Source organism: Diplotaxodon limnothrissa, linkage group LG2, assembly GCF_057381915.1.
Source record: "Diplotaxodon limnothrissa isolate DT_005_m linkage group LG2, D_limnothrissa_male_GT1.1, whole genome shotgun sequence".
Taxonomy (NCBI): Eukaryota; Metazoa; Chordata; class Actinopteri; order Cichliformes; family Cichlidae; genus Diplotaxodon; species Diplotaxodon limnothrissa.
The window spans coordinates 36851549-36872045 of record NC_140597.1 but is presented as its reverse complement, the minus strand read 5'-3'; the positions used below and the strand labels follow the sequence as shown (position 1 = coordinate 36872045).

The window sequence follows — 20497 nt, the reverse complement described above, 5'->3', positions numbered from 1 at the left end:
AGTCATATTTATTTGCAGTTTTTTTCTTCATAAATCAGTTTTAAATCATTTCAGCTTAAATTTCTGTGTCACCTTACTGTAGCATTGCACAGAGATCTAGCAGCATGTGTCAGTGTGTAAATGCAACCACTAGCTAACTTGTCGGTGTAAAGTATATCCCAAGAGTACTATAACTTTTATATGCATGCTGAGGATGCTAGTTGTTTTCTTAGTTTGGGAGATTGAGGGCTTTTGTGTTGAATGTTGCTGCCTTCTCTCTGTGGGTCAGAGGCAAGCTGACCCAGTGGACAACGTTACTGTAAATTTGGTTACAATCAAGTGCCTGGGAATTGTAGTTTTTGGCAGCCCAGTACTGGATTAGTTCTGTTAAGCAGAGCTGATTCAATATGGTCAGTCATTCACTTTTCCATTGTTAAAAAAAAAAGATAAAAAAATGCTCAACATAAAACAAAGACCTCTGTCCATAAGGTAGCAATATACTTAGTGCGTGTTTGGGCTGTCAGTCTGTGTGCTATTTGCTTGTAAATAGTGTGTAACAATGTGATGCCAGTGTTGCAGTGTAACCAGGCAGTGAACATGTGGATCTCTCCCAATGACCTTTGACTGTGACATAGAGGGAGACTTTACACCTTATTTTAGAGGCTGCTGTCGTTCATGGCAGGACGAAGGGCTGTTGTTTCGAGATCCAAATGAGATGAGGCGAGAACGCTTAGTGCCATTTCTGTCCTGCATTTTTACATTTTATGAAATCTGAATGCAGATGACCTTAAAGTGTTTTGTATTCTTTTTGCAACAGAGGTTTGTGAGCTGAATCACCTTTTTCATATCCATTTTCTAGTCTATATTTTCTCATTCAATGAACCTGAACAACACATCTAGATACATGAATCTGAGACTAAATTATCTGCTACAGTGGTATTAAGAGCGTACAACTGATATTGTGCTTAATGAGAACTATCTATCTGCTTTTGGTAGGGCTGCGAACAGCAATTCATTCATCTGCCAGCAGTTGTTTAATAAATTATTTGGTGTAAAAAAAAATTTAAAAAAATGAGAGTAGTGAACAATGCGCATCAGAGTTGCACAGACCTTAAAGAGTGTTTCAGGAAAAAATATGATTTAGGTAAATTTTTTATTCATGAAGATCAATGTGATGTGAGTTGCCCATTTTTTTTGAATAATGAGCCGTAAAGATTAAAGATATCTGCCTTCTGTCAAATATAACCAAACACAATTCTAGTCTTGTGGTGTCCAAAACATCGAGAAACACAGAAATGCTCCTTTTACATCATTACTTGAAATTAAATCTACAAACTGTCTTTGAGCTGTTTAATTTAGGATGTATTTTAATTAAACTACATCCAGGCACGAGCCTCTAGTAACAGGTAAATGCACTCCTCCTTTAGTTAAGTACATGAAACTGTCCACAATGCAGTTTTCTTTTTTAAAGCTGGTCATGATTTCCAGAAAGAGACGTGCTTCTGAGTTTTGAGCAGTTTAGTTTCATTATATAAGAGAGAAGGTGCACCTCTCTAAATCTGGGCTACTGACACCCCAAAAAGTCGAGGTGTCACTACAAGCCAGAAGAAAAACTATAATTATTTGATTTTTTTTTTTTTTTTTTTTTTTTTTTGGACAAATTACATCTTTCTACTTATTTCATTTGTGTTTTTTTTTGTCTGATTATCTGATTAAAAATGTAACGCAAGTCTTCAGAATCTGTAGATAACATTACCTTTGTTCAACAGCACGACTTAGATCATTCATTTGGTATTAAAATGAATGCGGTACAATTATTTTATTTACTGGCAGAACAGTTAATCAATCAACCGTTGCAGCTGTGAATTTATCGATTGTGTTGTATGAAATTATTTTCAAAAGACAAGCCCACAGGATTAATCAGTCCGTCCACATGTCAGCAGATATTTTCAGTGGCACTGTGGTAGTTTGTTATTATGCAGACTGCCAGAACAGAGCAACAATAGCTGTTTAAATGCTGGATGTTTCTGTCTGCTGTACACAGTAGAGTTTTTGATGTGTAATGGTTGACCATGAACACAGAGGCACATAAAGAGAAACATGCAGTGTATCAAAGGTACTCCTGGCCGGATGTGTTACATTTGACTTTGTAGCCTTGTGTCAGTGTTCGCTGTTGGGGCTATTTCAGTGCGTGGACAAGAAGAACGGAAGGTGTCGTCAGCTCCTTTGGGTGCGGAGTACAGCAGCTGTTAATGTGAGTTTAACAGGAAGTGTTGATAGCACATCACCGTGGCAACACTGTGTTGATGCAGACTGAAGCTAGACAACATTTGGTGACTTGAAGCAATCATGGCGTTTTTTCTTTTTCTTTTTTTCTCAAAGTTGTTGTTTTGGCCTCCTAGTGATCCAAAGAGAAAAAAATACTGTGTGTATGCAAAATGGATCTTTGAGGAGGATGATGTGGTTAAAGAGTGAGAAGAAGGGGTGACTGGGGGGCTTGTTAGGCTCTTGTTGTTGAGCGTTCATGTGTTGGGATGATACGGAGGTACAAGAAAGAGAAGGCATGCTAGATATCGCTTTTCCTTCCACAGTTATCTTCTGCTGTGCAGGAACTTCTTATTTCTTCTTTTTTTATCAGTTATGTCTCTAAACTCCACATTTTCTAATATATGATTTGTTGATCTCACAGTTTTGTTTTGTTTTGTTTTTTATATGTGTAAGTGTGTTTCTGAATATTTTTTTTTTCTGAAAAAGGGACACAGTGAATAAAAAAGAATGATTTGCACTTATTACAAATGTTGCGCTGTTCTATTCTGTTTATTTTTTTCTACTCTTGTTTTTATCTTAGTTACTTTTATATTACTTACACTGAAAGGTTGTGGGATTTGCAAATTCATGTCAGTGAATTCATCTTAAGTTGTTTTCTGTGCTACTTTATGAAGGAATATTCCCACATTGCTCCATCTTATTGCTTCGCCATTCAGGTACTTTGTGTGTAAGTTGCTGCTTGAATGCCGTTGCCATGACTTGTGCACAGGCATGATTCATTTATCCTCTGCTGTTATGGACTCTTTGGCGTAGTGGGAACCAAAAGTGAAAAATTATACAAGGAATATCCACTGTTCTTTGAGACATTAAAAGATGTGAAATCTGCAAAAAGTAAAAGAGGTTTTGGTGTTTTCCTACTGCTCTGCCAGTACGTGTTCTGTCTCTGCTCTCTGAATGGTGACCTGTGATATGCTTTGATCATTGGAAATCTTGTCTGAAGTAGCTGACCAAAGAAGCCTGCTGTGCTCCGTGTTCTCAGACAGTCCACTCTATCTTTCTACCGCAAACTCTCTGTGTGTGAATGTGTGTGTGTGTGTGTGTCACTGCCTGCATGTGGATGAGGATTTGAATGTGTGGGTATATGTGCAAGAGAGAGACAGGAGAGAGGCATTGTGATCTCTCCTGTCTGTGTTGCAGGTACTGACTGTTTACATCTGTGTAAATATACTCTCACCTGTTCATTTGCGTGCAACGGTCAATAAACAGAAGCCTGTGCTTTTGATTAAAGCCCTCACTGTAATGGCCTCCTCTTTTACTGTTCATTTATTTATTGTGGATGTCTGGGCTTTAAAAGAATGAAGCCGTGAACTCTTGAGATCATCCCATCCTGAGAAACATGAAATGAGTTTAGTGCCAGAAGTGATTTCATTTGAGTTGAATGAATCAGAGAAGGGATTTTCTTACAGTGTAATAATCGGTTTATAATATTAATTACGTTAGAAGTCTGACAGGTAGTCTGAGCTGGCATCCAATGTGATTTCAGATATTTTAGAGAGGAATAAAATTTGGCTTCAAGCTGACTTAATAATCCACATTTTAAAACATTATGTAGTTTGCATTCCCAACTCTAGAGTCAGGGTTGCAAGATGGTAGAAAAATATGCATTGTTTTAGTTTTCTTGCCTCTGGACGTTATTAAAAAATAACTTAAGAGTACAGGAATCTACTGCTTACAGCTTGTAGACATACACAGCCTCTTACAAGGAGACAACTCTATTTTAAGCAATTATAATTTAAAAGTTTGAAGAGCACATTAATTATTTCCTTAAACCCAAATCTGGGGTAGATTAAAGGGTTGGATTTTATACTGAGCCTTAGTTAAAAGCCTCCTTAACCTTTAATCCAGTGTGATACTATCCATCAAATTCTCTTTTGCTTATCCCATTCAGGGTTGTGGGGGTGCTGGAGCCTACCAAGGCCCAACCTGGAAGATGGTAGATTCATACCCAGGCAACAGTGAGGCGACAGAGCTAACCATCATGCCACCGCTGCCAGTGTGATATTAAGTTTCTGAGATGGGCTTTAAAATCCAGGTCACCTTCATGTTCTTGTTCAATGATCTCCATTTTTTTTCCAGTTTGATCATATTTTGATATTCATTACATGTAACTGATGACCTGTATTGATTCATTAGTCTTAGGTAGGATAGAGCTAAAGGCAAAAAACAAAACAAAATACTAACAATTTTTTAAAGAAAAGTGGTGTGAGTGTAAAGTCTGGATCTTAACCTGCCAGGAATGATGGCGTTTAACTCTCCTGGGGCATGATTTGTGCCAGATATCAGGTAACGTGCTCCTAATATGGGAACAACTCCCTCCAGTGTGCTCAAGAATGTCTGTACCCTGGATTTACACTCCACAGAGGAAATGGTGATTTTACAGGACCACTTTGGTTCAGGCTTGACTTGAGTGCTGTTTACATTTCACACATTCCTCACATGAGTCGGCGTATTTGATTTTTGAAGACAAATAACTGCAAATTACTATTCTTTTATTTTATTAAAAAAATCATAGTAAATTATATAACAATATCAGAGAAAGTTTGATGCTCTGCAGAAGACATTTTTTCTCCCTGTGCACCATTGAATTCATACATTTATGACAAGGTTTGCAAGGACCTGCACAACCTGAACACATGGCTCTGATCAATGTTGTAGCTCTTGTGTCACAACAGTTGCTGTGTGCTTACAGTAATGTGACGTGTTTGCAGTTAGCGGCTTATTATTAAGTAGGCACGCATGCAGATGCATATGGATGGAAATAAATAGATATAATGGGTTTTTTGGCGTCGGCAATGAGCTGAATGAATGAATCTGTATTTATGCCAGGTGTTTGACTAACCATGACAGCCATTAAAACGACAAGTAGGACCTTCTGACCATTAAGTCCTTCCGCCAAATCTTCGCCGACTTTACAAACAAATGGATCATCAGTCATCTTTTTCACAGGCCTGGTGTTTCTCAGTGGATGGATATGGATGAAGTTCAAGCGATGATTGGCGGTTACGGCTATAAAAGGTGCCATCTGTGTTACATAAGAGCAGCACCTTTTCAGCATTTAATCATCACTTTGTAATTGTGCTGGAAGAACCTTGGGGCTTAAGCTTGCAAGCTGCAAGTATTTACTTTGAGTTTTAGAATGAGTCATCTTGATGTTATTCGTCTATTCGTTACCAAAGAAGGAGGCAAGTGAGACCAGCACAGAAGTGGGACAAAAAGTGTGTGAAGTTAACAAGTCAGGCTATTTTTATTTTATTTTTTATTTTTTTTGTAGGATGAAAAAATGAAAATAAATGTAGCGAGCGTTAATAATTTCATACCACAGGTTTCCTGTAGCGCAGACCTGCCGTGACACTCACTAATGAATGTAAAAGTGTCAGTGCTCGTTGATGCAGATAAATGATAAACGATTCGTTTGTCTTGACTGCAGGACCGACGAGAACTTCGCTAAGAGGGCTTGTAAATTCCTGGCTGAGGTCATTGTTTATGAGCGCTTACAGAGGTTTGGCTGATGTCCTCAAGCTTTTTTTCTTCCTTTGCTCCCCCTGTCTTTAAAGCCTCGTCGCCTCAGCAGATTTCACCTCTCGGCCAAACCCACTGGACGCACTGCTGGCGTAGAGTGAAAGGCGCTCATCTTTACGCGTTGCAAAGGTGAGTCCAAACCGCAGCACATTATTAGGTAGCTGCTAAAGTTCGCTTTAGTTTATGTGAAACAAGGAGCGATTTATCACAAGGATGTTTGTGCCAAAAACTTACTTACTTAAAATGCGTAATTGTTACTTTTCTTCCTTATCGGACGGACATTTCAGACATTTAAGTTAATGACGCAAAGGGTCGGTGTGGAAATAGGTAACATGCTTGAATTACTCTGAAATCAGCTCCTTAATTTCACGCACTATGACACGCAACAGGTGATGCGCTTTGTTTGGGGCGTCAGTCCGCATATATTTAAATGAAGAAGAAAATGTTCTTTTATGTATGCCGTATGTTTATAGATATATGCTTATGCTTACTTTTATTAGCAAATTAACTAATTCTAAGGTAATCTGTGAGGAACTCTTATATACTATATAATATCTGGATATAACTCATTTACACTAATAAGAATAGTTGCAAGAATATTGCTTTGGATTGGAAATCTAGTAGCAGTTTGTACTGACATATATGTGCTACAGATAAGTTTTTGTTTGTATAATGAAGAGCAAAACCCAAAGGTATGATGTGTGGCCATAAACTGTTACAACATAAACCAGCTTACCATCTCCTCCCTTCCCGTTTGGGCAGCTGCCAAACCAAATGCATGATGTCATTAAAGAGACCTGGAGATTACAGCTTTTTCTTTGGAACACTGGACCTTTTTGTGTTTCCAGTATGACTTCACCATCCTTCAAAATCCATAAAAACGTTGTACTTAGATGGGACATAAATTAACCCAGTTTCAAACTGAAAAGGCTTTTTCACATGGTTATATGTTCCTCCTGTCTAAGTCTTTTTTCTTTTTTTAACTTTTAGTAAAATCAGCATAAAAGCAGTGTACACATCCAAGCAGAGAGTGACAGATTATTCATTTATAAAGCCTGATATGTGATATATGATTGATATACATTTAAAGTGCTATGTCTCAGTGCCTCTGAGGGTACCTTTCCATCAACATCTGCCACACTTAGACAACTGGGGTGGGGGGTGGGGGCATTAAGCCAGCAGTTTATCCTGACAGAGACATACTTTAGTTAAGAGGGAAGTTCCATCATTTCTTTCAGACAGAGTGAAGAGAGAGACAAACAAAGAGGTTGTGCCTGAGTGCCGATGACTAAGTTGTTGAAACGCATGAAACGGCGCTCTCACCAGCCCAGAACCTAAATAGGCAATGCTGCTTGTTTATCTGTGTGGGCCGACCCCGCTGAGAGGAAGTAATATCCTCTCTGTGCTCTGTGTAGATGTACTAGTCCTCCTTTATTTTCCCTCTTTAGCCACACAAAAAACAAACAGAAAATCGCTGAGAAAAATATGATTGGGATTCTTTATCATTTAGAAAGGACAGATCATGTTGTTATACGGTCTTTTATATACAAGTTCTTTTTTTTGTTGTTGTTGTTTTTTTGTTGTTTTTTTTTAAATATTATCCATACAAAACAGTTCATGATTTAAAAAAACATTGAAATGTATGCATGATTTGCATGCCTTTAAATAAATAATTTAACATTTTTGAATTCTTTTATATACAAGTTCAATATCAACACAAAAAGAGCAAATTTGCACTGCTTGATATTAAAGTTATGTGCAATTAAGTGCACGAGTGTGCAAAATGTGCCAGTTTACAGTCATTACACAAGCATGATGTGGGACTGAGTTCAGCAGATTCAAATAGCTATATTTATGTTCTGTATATGCTTTTATACAACTGCTATAGCCGTCGGTTAAATGCAGCTGAGTGAAAAGTCGTGCACTTTGGAAAGTATGACTTTAGTTCATGTTAATTCAGCAATCATTATCATTCAACAAATAATTATGATGACATACATCATGGTGTGATTTGGCCTGTAGAAGTAGGTTAAAGACTATGAAATTTAAAAAATAAATGGTACCCTTTCACTCTTTGACATTATTTTGTACATACAAGTATAACATTGTTTTACTCTGACAACCAGAACGCTGACCGAACCACAGAAACTGACAGGGGATATTTCACCTTTACTTTTTATCATTAATTAAATATTGAATCCATTGTCAAGTACACAACTGGATTTCTTCTTCTCTGTAAACTATCGCTCCTTGCATCAGCAGAAAGAAATAAGTTCTTTATGTTTAGAGGCTTGAGCCATGTGAGAGCAATGAGCACCAGGGAAACGAACTTTTAGCTTTAGTCTGAAAGTTATAGTGCGTGACTGTGTGTGTGTTAGCAACACTCACATCTAAGATGTATTAGTTTAACGGGTGTTACTGTGTTGATCGACCGTCCCTTGTGGCCTTTTCGTTAGAATATATTTGACCTCAGCGTGTTTGGGTCTTGCAGTCTCATCCTGACCTTATGTCCATCTTGTAACACGGCTCCGTACATGAACAAATGGTTGGTGTGCTATGTCGCTGTGTGTGTGTTTCTGTGTGTGTGTTTGGTGATTCACTGTTCCCCTGACAAAGATAGTGTGGCTCAGGCTGTCTGCCCACTAACCAGATTTGGAGGGTGACTGAGACACTGAGATGTCCAGGACACGAGGTCATGTTGAGAAATGAGCTCTCAGACAAATAGACAAGGGTTTTGTTGCTGTTGGTAACAATGAGAATGAGGGTGGCTGCCTATGTCAGTCACCCCAAATGACTTGCTATTATTCAGGAAGTACAGGCCAGATTTCCTGTTTCTCAGCGCTGCCAGCTTAGAGAGGTGTTAGATAATGAGCTTGAAACCTCCACCTAAAAATTCATCAAATTCATTGCATCTTACAACAGGAGCAGTTTCAAAAGTACACACACTGTGTGAGAGGGCATATTACTGCCTGGATTACTGTCTGTTTCCATTAGCATTGTGAATGACTTTACAGCCTCTGTCCTCCTTTTTTCTCTAAATATAAAAATGGCAAATTTATTACATCACCAACCAGGATTTTCTTATTTGGAACATATTTTAGTGAGTCAGCTGACCAGGGGTTGTTTGGGTTTCCCAAAAAAGGATAAGTAGCAGCCAGGTACTTGAATCAAATGCACTTGAATCACTGATCGTCAGTAAATGTGAGCACATCTATAACAGCAGAGATTTTGGTAGTTTGCTGTTCTGGAGCGTTCAGTTGTGTCTTAATGGAATGCCTAGGAGGAAAGACATCAGCAATGATCTCAAAGAAGCAATTGTTACTGCCTGTCAGTCTAGGAAGGGTTACGGGGTCATTTCCATACTGCCGGGCTTTGGGATGCTCAGAGAAACTGCAAAAAAAACACCAAAAACCGAAGTGCTACACCTCAGATGCTGTTAGCATGTTAGGTTTGAAAAGCTGAATCTGAACAGGCTACAAGACTTATAGAACAATGCCCTTTGGACAGGCGGTACTAAATTGGAGATGTGTGGCCATAATGCAGAACACCATGTCTGGAGGAAACCAAAAAGCATGTCAGCACAAATACCTCATACCAACTGTCGAGCAAGGTGGCAGAGGGTGATGTTTTAGGTTGTCAGCCATCTGTCTGACAGCTGACTTTTGACCTAAATGGGGGCAGGCAGCAGGCCAACGATCCCAAGCAGAGGAACAAATATGCAGCCGAATGACTGAAAAACAAAAGAATCATGGTGTTGCAAAAGCCTAGTCAAAGTCCAGACCTCAACCGGACTGAAATGCTGCGGCGAGACCTTAAAAGACCTGCAAATGAACTGAAGCAACGTTGTACAGAAAAGTGGGACAAAATTCCTCCACAATGATGTGAGAGATTGATAAAGTCATGCAGAAAACAATTACTTTAACTTATTGCAGGCAGTTCTGCAAGTTAATGAAACGTGGATGTACACTGTGTCATGTGTTGTTCTTCATTTGAGGTTTTACCTATGTAAGGAAATTTAAATTTTAATATCTGGATGAGGTAATTTTTCTATTATGTCCTGATGTATAAAACCTTCTAAATGACAGAGTGTGTACCTTAATATTGGACCTCTACTGGTTAAAAAATAATAAGAGAAAGACAAAAAAAGAAAAATCCACCGTTTACCACGCCATCATAATTACTCCATTATCAGTTATCCAGTTTATCAAACTGTTAGACTGTGACCTTTCCAGTTTGCCCCACCCCTTATGATCAAAATTCACATGAAGTCAAGGCAACGATGAGAGGAATGCATCGCAGTGCAGACAAAGAGATAAAGACCAAGATAGATGATCCAAACAAACTAAAGGAGAAAAAGGATGTGGGGCAAAATTATCTGGTTACAGACATAATAATCTGAAACAAGACTTAAAGTTAAGTATGCAAACAAACTGAGAAGTAACAGATTTCCTGAGCAGACCATCTCCTGGAGATTTTTATAGGCTGGAGAGTCATGGCGCCTCTCGACATATTGATTAGTCTTTGTGGGTTTGCAGTAATTGCGTGACAGATTATAAAAGAGAACAAATGTAATATTGTGTTCTATGGTAATGGACCAAATCGAATCTGTAATTACAACCAGATGCCCTTTAAACAGTGTGGCACAAGCACACAGACACACACTCACTAGTTTGTGTGTATATTTAGATGTGTTTTGTGAGCAACATAGGACATTTTCTTTTCTATACACTAGTTAGGGAGTAAATAGAGAGTTTTATGGTTCCCAACTCATTAGATTTTACTTTCTGTTAGTCTGTGGGCTTTCAGTTTCCTTTAATTTTCATCGTGGTCTCATATTTCTGGCTTTAAACTTGTCTGAGTCTAAAAGCTTGAATGAATCAGAAGAAAGTGCTCTCTGTAGTTCTGCATTTGAGCTGACAAGATGATGAGAAAACAAGATGATGGTGACCATAATGTTTCTGGTATTAGTAGAAACAGTGGAAGTTAACTGAATGTAAGGAAGCTTATTTCCTACATAACATTAGGTCAAACGCTAGAACACAACTTTACTGTTTTAATTTACTCATAATGCTTTTATATCTTTGTTTTAGGAAACAGCATACAGGTAGTTTCTTTAAAATTGTTATAAAAATATGTTGTAGACGACCTGCAAAACAACGGGCTAACATAGTGGAACATTTTGATACAGGTATTTACCTCAAGGAGTTTTCATAGACCATATCAGAGCTAAAGTAATGTGAACATATTAGTTATATTTGATATACTGATTGATCCGGTGGTCAAATAGCTCCAAATAAATGATAATGTTGTTCCATATCTGCTCTTTGCTAACCAGAAGGGGGGTTTTTTCTACTCATGACTTGGGAACCTGTCTGTTGTTCCTGTAAAATAATATCTAATCATTTTGGCCTCATGTTTTGTTAATAATAACAAATGTTTCTGTTTCAGTTGTTGGTCTGGGTTAAGTATTGTAACTGCATGAGGAGAATTTGTTTTTGGCAAGAGTATTAGTGAGGAATGTGTGGGTGTTTCCTCTGGATTTAAATACAATATTCTTTCCTGAAATCTGAATCAACGAGATAACAGAGAAAGAATTCAGCACTCTTGGCTTCATTTTTTTCTATTCTTCAAACTCCACTAGTTTTTTCCATAGTATCCACTCATGAATATATAAGAGGAGATCTTTATATAACTCTCCACTAAACAGCTGCCCTCCTCATCTCAATCAATATCAACTTGTTCCTCTTGTGAGTCATCCCTTTGAATTATCCCACATATCAGCTGTACATCTTCTGAAGAGTCTTACAAAACATTTAAAGTCAGGGCAGTGGGAGTATCTGTTATCCCTCACGGTCATCATTCAAACCCCCCAGGCTGTGTTTTCCTTTTTTTTTCACCTGCTGATGTTACAGCAGAGGAATCCAATCTGAATCACCTAATCTCTGCATCATACTCTCTCTCTCTCTCATCCATCTATTCTCTAATGCATTCCCTAAAAAGGACAGGAGGGGTGAAGGTTGGATTTGGATTTGGGGTCGGGTCACAAAGGGGTATATACAGCCCCCATTTCTTAACAAGATGTGTGGTCTCCAGGTTCGACCCTCTGTGGATGCTACTGACCCTGTTTTGTCTTCCTTTTCTTTTCTTGTTCTTCTTTTCGGCCTTTCTGGAACGCAAACATGACATACAGACACTCAGGTAAAAACTTTTTGCCTGTTTTTTTTGGTTTTTCTAATCTGATGCAAAATGTTTTTGTAACAGGTAAGAAGAACGGGTCTGTTTTCAGATAATGAAGTCAGTGTGTTTTCTTCTGATTGTTTTCAGAAAAACGGAGCAGGTCCACTGAGATTTTCTCGATGTGTGAAACAACCTCACCTGTAATATGAATACGGGCTATTTTTAAATGATCAGTTTTAACATCTTCAGGTGGTTTAATGAAAAACTTCACTGAAGTTCTGATACAGATATAACATTTCCCTTTGGATCAAAACAAAACCAGGGAAAGCATGTATAAAAAAAACAAAACAACTTGAATTCAAGGAACTTTTTTTCACTTCAGAAGGTGGATGAGTAAATTAACACCACAATTAAAGCTCAAATATTCCCTGTACTTTATTTACTTTAGATGAAATGTTAAAAAAAAAAAAAATATATATATATATATATATATACATATATATATATATATATCCACAGAAAAAGCATTTAATAAATGTTAGTCAATTGTACTATGTGATAAGTATGCCAGTTTATTTTACCTGAAGCTGATGCAGATGAACACAACAGCCTGCAATGAATTTTACCTTCTGCATGAATATAATATTCAGTATTTATTGAAACAGTGTTTAAAAGGCCATGATTCAACTCACAATGCTCATTTTAGAGGACGGGTTCGTGATTGTTAAATAGCTTATCTATCTATCTATCTATCTATCTATCTATCTATCTATCTATCTATCTATCTATCTATCTATCTATCTATCTATCTATCTATCTATCTATCTATCTATCTATCTATCTGTCTGTCTGTCTGTCTGTCTGTCTGTCTGTCTGTCTGTCTGTCTGTCTGTCTGTCTGTCTGTCTGTCTATAATTTTGTATTTTTCTGCAGTAAAATAACTTAATAGACCCAATAACTCCTCATTATATTGTATCATCATGAAAAGGCCATGTTGTACTATGGATTTGTGGTTTAATATTACAATGTGTGGATGTTCAATTATGTAGTGACTGTTTAAAAGTGTTCAGGGGCCTATTTTGAAATTTTGGAAATTGTTATTGCCATGCACCTTTACCTCTATAACACTTTCACATGAAGATGGGAACACTTTCAGTTTTCTTTAAGGAATGTTAAAGAACAGAACACTTCAACAGATATTATTTCGGCTGATATTCAGTCTGTCCAGTGTTTGACTCACTTCTTGACGTGATCTCACTGTGACCTTTCCCACTAAAGAAGACTCCTCCCCGAAGGGAGCACAGTGGTATACACCTCTCCCACCACAGCTGAGCATCATTGTACATCACGGCTGTTTGACAGGGGGCAGCTGTCACGCTGTTTGCAACAGCAGATTAAAGTACTGGGAATGTGTCAGCTGGAGCCACATTAGCTGCATAGTCCCAGCAGTCATCAGTCTCCATCCATCTACATTTGTCCACTTTGGAAGGTCAATGGACTTTAAATAGAGTGTCCAAGTCTAAAATAGATCTCCGGGCTTGCTGGGCTTAGTAATGTGTACTGTGTGTGATTTGACAAGGTTGACTGTGTTGGACTGAAGGGGGTTTTGCCATGAAATGCTACAAGGGGGTGAGTTTAGGTGGAGTAAGGCGTGTCACTGCTCAGTCCCCAGTCCAGTCTTTATCCCTTGAGCACAGCTGCAGAACAGAGCACACCACATACCTCGCATCGCTTTCACGTGGCTTTTATTTTTATTTTTTTAACCACATCTTACTTAAATAGCTCCCTGCATAAATGTTTTCTTTGCTCCTATGGTTACTGGGACAATTGTCATACCCTGCATTGTTTCCTCCATAGCTGCTGTTGCATCGGATTAAAATGATATCTGTGTATCCAAATAAATCAATTTTTCTAAAGTTCACAGACTGTTCAGCTACCCTTTCTGGCTTCCAGATAAGCTTTTAAAGTGATCTAGATAGTGCTTATTTGTCCACACTATGCATAACTATTTATTCCAGAAAATTACTCACGCTGGATGTCAACTGTGACAGGAATGCAGGAATGTTGACCGATAAAGTAGCAAAGCCACTCTGACACAAAGTTTACAATATCATCTAATAAAGTGATCTGACCAAAACGCAAGACAAAAGATCGAATGTGGGCCGGGGCTCTGGGGAGACAGCTTTGAGGTGGAGGGGGTGAAGGGAATGCGTCTAAAAATAAGCTTTCCAGGGAGAGCTTGATAAAAAAAAGTCTACAGGCCAGGAAACCTGCAATCAACAAGTAGACATCTGTGGGCTGCTTTTTTACCTCACTCACACTTCTCTCATCAGTTTGGTATGCTGCTGTTAGAGCCACATGTCATAGTGTCTCAATGGGAAAGCAGAAAAAACATATACATCTTTCCACTGAAGACTAAATATAAATTCAGCATCTATTTTTTTAGGTTAAGAGGTCAGATGTATATATGCATATATGTGGGTGGAATTTATTGTTGCTTATATTCAACCTGTCAATATAAGCAACTTCAAACTTTCTGAGCTGCAACTATAAGGGGTTCAGAATGCTTCATATGTTGATTCCATGCTGTAGAAAATGCAACAGTGCCCCCTGCTGGTGCTACAAGGAAACATCCAGCCATGTAGGCAGACCTAAACGTGGAGAGCAGATTCTCTGTACACATTCAGTGACACTCTCCTCCTCTCGTCTCCTCACAGGTCCCAGGAGTTATCTAACCTCCACCATGACTGATCGCTTTGACTGCTACTACTGCCGTGACAATCTGCATGGCAAGAAGTATGTGAAGAAGGATGACAAGCACGTGTGCACCAAGTGCTTTGATAAGCTCTGCGCCAATACGTGCGCAGAGTGCAAACGCCCCATTGGTGCTGACTCCAAGGTGAAAATAGTGTGGATGGAAAAGAATGATTTTTTTTTTTTGTTTAAGCTTTGAGTGTAATGTAAAGATTTCTTACACAAATTAATATATCCTAAATGCTATTATACTTAATATTTGTACTTTTATTTGGTTAAGTGCAAAGATCCTAAAATGGATTAGGGTTTCAGAAGCTTTCTAGATATTCCTCGCAGATTCCAAGGACAAAATAAAAACATTTTAAAGGTCATTTTGTAGAGAAAGGAGACTTCTGATCTGCGTATAGGCCATTTTCACATCAGCCATGCTGAGTAGACCCTGGGTGGCAGCTATCTAAATTTTAAAATGCCTTTTGTAGATGTAAATCGTCATTGAGGCTTTTGAATAAACGTGACTGAAGTGCAGACTGTCAGCTTTAATTCAAGGCTTTTAACTAAATTATAAACAGTTTAGGTGTAACAGCCAATTTTATTCACAGGGTCTTAAAGTAACTGGACAAACTAAAATAACCTGACATACGGGATTGTTCCTAATAACTTCCTCAAAATCCTTTGAAGGCAATATTTGCTTGACGTTGCTGCTTGTCCAAATAATTGTGGACCTAACTGTATGTACTATATGTTCAGAGTGCTCTCTGGCTGTAACTTGAGGTCTGGCTATTATAAAGCACCGACTTCTGCCTTGAAAATGCTCTTAGTACTCGGTCACAGGCAGTTAACTGTGTGAAAAGATGTGTCATTCCTAATAATGGAGCTTATATACCTCATTGTGCATTTCCACCCTCTCAGACCTCTAACTCCTTCATGGCTCACCACATCCTACTTCACTTCATTACCACTTTTATGCCAGTCACATAGGTTTGTTCTCTATTCGGCCCCTGAGCCTCAGTCCACATGATGAGTAAACAAACTCCATTTTAATGAGGTCTGCATCAGGACTTAGTGAGGGCACCTCTGCTCACCTCCCCACCCCTGCTTTTCCCCCTCAGGAGCTGCACCACAAGAACCGCTACTGGCATGAGGACTGTTTCCGCTGTGCCAAGTGCTACAAGTCACTGGCCAGTGAGGCATTCAGCGCTCGGGATGATGGGAAGATAATGTGTGGCAAGTGTGGCTCCCGAGAGGATGGCAATCGCTGCCAGGGCTGCTACAAGGTGGTCATGCCAGGTGGGTTTGCACCATATACACACCTTTTCTCTCTGAAAAGTTTTCATGACATTATTTCTGTGGGTAATAATTTTTCTATAGAACATTATTTTGCGCATACAACAACAACACTTTAATAAACACGGCAAAAGTTATAGGATGTAATGAATTCTTTCATTTTAAAAATTCCCTCAGATACAACAAGGTAGCATGAACCTTGATAGTAATGATAGTACATATGATAATATCAGACAGGGCACTGATATATATATATACATAATGTCCCTCCTCGTTATAGACTAAGCAAATTTTCAGCCCAGATAATTCGTTTTCAATCATCTTGTTATTCAGGATCTCAGAACGTGGAGTACAAGAACAAGGTGTGGCATGAGGAATGCTTCACCTGCATTGAGTGCAAGCAGCCAATCCGCACACAGAGTTTCCTGGCCAAGGGTGAGGACATCTACTGTTCTCCCTGCCACGAAAAGAAGTTTGCCAAGAAATGCTTCCACTGCAAGCAGGTACAAGCACAGACTTTATCATTCTCTACATTTAGTTATCATCCCGTTGTGTTTGACATCACAATCAAAATATCTGCCTTTCCAAGCCCATCACCTCTGGAGGGATCAGCTACCAGGACCAGCCATGGCACTCCGAGTGTTTCGTGTGCAAAACCTGCCATAAATCTCTGGCAGGAACTCGCTTCACTTCTCATGAGGACAACATTTACTGCGTGGACTGCTACAAGACTGATGTGGCCAAGAAGTGCCATGGCTGCAAGAACCCAATAACAGGTCAGGGAAGCATCATCATTTGTTTTGTTGTCTACATAATGTGCGCTGGGATTCATTTTAAAAAAATGATCTAAAATGTTTTGCGTACTTTCTTCGTGTTGTTTCTCACTCATTTAAGACCAACGTTGTTTGGAGTAAGGTTTAGAAGTACTGTGTTATATAGTTAGACATTTATTGTATCTGAGAGCAAGAAAAGGGCAACACTTTGTTTTCATCTCTGGCAGACAACCATTTAAATTACTTCCAATAAACTTTCAGCACAACTTCAATTTGTTCAGGCAGCACACAGCAGGTCAGCTGAACAAGCAAAAATATTACAATTTGTCTTATGGCAGGCATAATAAATGACTAATGCATGAATAAGCACTTGGATTTAAATGGAGATTAGTGCCAATGATAGGGAGCTTTTCCCTCCTTACGCAATTTCCCCTTTTAAATTTAATCCTTTAGCTCTTACATGTTGTTTTGGTCTCAAACGGTAAGATCATGTATTACATGTTTTGGCCTTTATGCTTTATGTCAGGGGTGTCAAACTCAAATACACAGTGGGCCAAAATTCAAAACTGGAACAAAGTCGCGGGCTAACGTTAATATTTATTGAAATATATTTATTCCTCCAGATATAAGAATGAATCTTTTCTTATGGACTCAAACACATTTTGCTAAAAAACTGAATATGGAACAAGCAAAGCTTAATACTAAACAATATATATATTAGCTGTATAATACCAGTAGGCCAGCTCTGATAGTAATTTGGTATGGCTTCGCGGGCCAAATGTAATTAGGCTGCGGGCCAAATTTGGCCCGCGGGCCAGAGTTTGACATCTATGCTTTATGTTAACATCCTTTTTTTTGTATTAAAAAACACCCTCATGTGTCTCTGTGCAGGGTTTGGCCACGGCACCAATGTGGTCAACTATGAGGGATTGTCCTGGCATGAGTACTGCTTCAACTGCAAGAAGTGCTCCCTCTCCTTGGCCAACAAGCGCTTTGTCATCAATGGAGAGCACATTTATTGCCCCGACTGTGCTAAGAAGCTGTAAAATGTGCAAACTGTTGTGCATCTGAGAATTTGATGATGTGGAGTTAACACCTAAACTGACTTTTTGACAAAAATTTGCAAGGTTGCCAAACTACAGGCTGTGTCAATTAACTTGCATTTATCTATGTAAACATAACTGCAGCTTGTTTCAGAGTCAGGGATTGGATACTAACATGACGTATTTTCTTTGTGGGTTTGTGATGTGCACTATATATCTAATACAGGATTTTGTAGAGCCTATTGAGACAAAAGTCTTTTCAGTGGCTTACTGGGATCTTTTGGGGGGGGGGGGAAATGCTTTTAATATGCTTCCTGCTGCTAATACATACCAGCTTTGATTAATAGTCTGTTACATCTCTGAATGCACAAATAGAAAACGAGAAAACTGTTTAGATGAACCCATACTGAAATATAAAGTGCTCATGTATTCTTAATGAGTGACATTAAATGCAAAACATGAATAAAAACAAACTGATATGAAGCCCCATTTTTCCTCTTCACAGCAAGAAATGGAAACATATTTTTTCAAGGCTTTATTGTTTTAACAGTCAGTATCTCAGTAAACTTTAGATATATTTACAGTACAAATGTAATATGTGGACAGGGCATTGTTAGTAAAACGTCTAGAGAAATATTCATATTCACAAAGTTGCCCTTGTTGAGTAGAATGATTGTCGAGGCCGAGGTAAGGAGAAGCTTTCTTAGTTGACTGTGAAACAATAAAAAAAACCAAAACAAACAACCCACACTAAATCTTAATCTAAGGCACCGTTCTAACCTAACATTATAGATGATGTTGAGGACTACGTGCTGTGAGCTCTGCATCCATACCCTGTAACATGCAGACACCGTATGTGTTCAAGCAGCAACTATAACCACTCCTTAGGTGTATTCAGGAAAGCAAAGTGGAGTATGAAAGATCTAAGGCTCAGGTTATGAATGAGGCTAAAACATCTGGATGGGAATAAGTGACAGAACTACATAAATGACTTTTTCTTTATGAAAGTTTACACAGCTCCCCCAGGAGTCTGTAAAGTCCTCAGATACGTGCTTTGTTTAAAGAAGGGTAACTTGTGACAGTGCAAAAAGTCTCATGCGTCCTAGAAGAATAACATAAGATGGCTAAAAGCGCGTAAGCTCAGAGACGTGGTAAATATTGCAGGACGGTTTATGGAGTCTGTTACATTCTTTGAGCTTATTAATCAAAGCTGAAAAGCTAAAAAGCTCAGACTCCTTATATGTACAGAGAGAGTTTAGTAAGCCAGCAGAGAAAAAGGCAAAAGTTCAAGGTCTCAAACCTCGTGCTTGGACTTTTCAAGCATCAAGAAATTCAACATTTCATGAATAACAAAGAACCAGACAACCAGCCTGACCCACGTCAGGTTTTGTCGGGTGGAAGTGCCCTCCTTATTCTACAGTAGAACAATTGAATCCTGAGCAGACGCACCTGCAACGACCAATCAACACCCCTACATCCTTTTGCGTGACATTAATTGCATTTTGATGACAGTAAAAGCACTGAGAGGCACATCTATGACTCATATCATGGGTTTAGATGTGTTTGTAAGGACAAAAATGGCTCTGTCTGTCATCCAAATCTCAACTGGTTTAGTCTTTTTTGTAGGCAAAATTTAGAATTAGCGCTTGCAGATACAGAGCTGAAACTTAGGAAACAAAGTAGATTGCCACCCAGTTTTGTTGAGCTCTTGTGAAAGGGGACATAAAGGTTGCCAGGTAGGCCAAACAGAACCTGGCAACCCCGTCACACGGCACCAGTCAAACTGAAACCGAATAGTCATTTACACAGACTCTTGAATTCTCCACAACCTGAGCCACTCCATCCTAAACATGGCTTCATTTGCCTAATACTGATTATTTACACAATATAATAACACTTAAATATATGTAGAAATGCATTTTCATATAGAAACCAACAGCCAAAATTGTATACTACAAAAATAGTTGAAATGCATTTTGTCATATGTAGCAGCTAGTTTGACAGGATATTTAGATGGTGGTTAGTTGGAAAGAAGTGGAACTGATGATGAAGCACACAGAAGAATGAATCACAAAGCGGGAACTAAAGCTCAAGTTAAAACCGGATCATTGAAAGCCTGATTCCTAGTTTCAGTTTAGTAACAAACACCATGTCAAGAAGCTCAGAAGCAGCTAAAAATAAACTACTGGATTTCACCTCTGTCTTGTGACAGTCTGTTACAGGTATGGTTATTCAAATAGTTGGAGGAGTCGCCACAAATGACACTAAAACCGGACCCAGCTAGGACTCTTGTAAAGTACAATATTAGTAAACTTGTATTCTATATACAAATGCAAAAAAAAAGAAAAAAAAAGGAAAACCTAAACCAACCGTGAGCTTCAAACAAGTGCAAAAAGTTTACTGAACATGTGGATCTACACATGGTTCGCCTTCAAATGCAACTGCTGTGCTGCTGAAGCCCTCTAGTGGCCAAAGAAGGAAAGGGGGGGAAAAAATCAAGGAGGGGGATGAAATGGCAAAAGCCCAGTCAAGTAATGTATTAACACAGCCAATCCCGAGGTTAGCAGGGACTGCTAACCTGTGCATGCAAGAAAAAAAAAATTGTTTTAAAAAATTAGAAAGGAGGGAAAAAAAATTGTA

General features: G+C 38.6%; 1 protein-coding gene across 2 annotated transcripts; it reads left to right on the top strand.

The window, feature by feature from the left end:
• Nucleotides 1–5673: 5673 nt before the first annotated feature.
• Nucleotides 5674–18302, top strand: fhl1a (four and a half LIM domains 1a). Of its 2 annotated transcripts, none has more exons than XM_085372909.1 (6): nt 5674–5955; nt 14721–14902; nt 15867–16044; nt 16375–16544; nt 16631–16817; nt 17706–18302. In XM_085372909.1, exons 2-6 carry the CDS (start codon nt 14747–14749, stop codon nt 17858–17860), a joined length of 846 nt encoding a protein of 281 aa, XP_085229035.1. In that variant the 5' UTR covers nt 5674–5955; nt 14721–14746; the 3' UTR covers nt 17861–18302. The 2 variants fall into 2 exon arrangements, with proteins under 2 accessions (XP_085229035.1, XP_085229028.1); XM_085372902.1 differs by lacking the exon at nt 5674–5955 and adding an exon at nt 11345–12024.
• Nucleotides 18303–20497: the final 2195 nt, after the last annotated feature.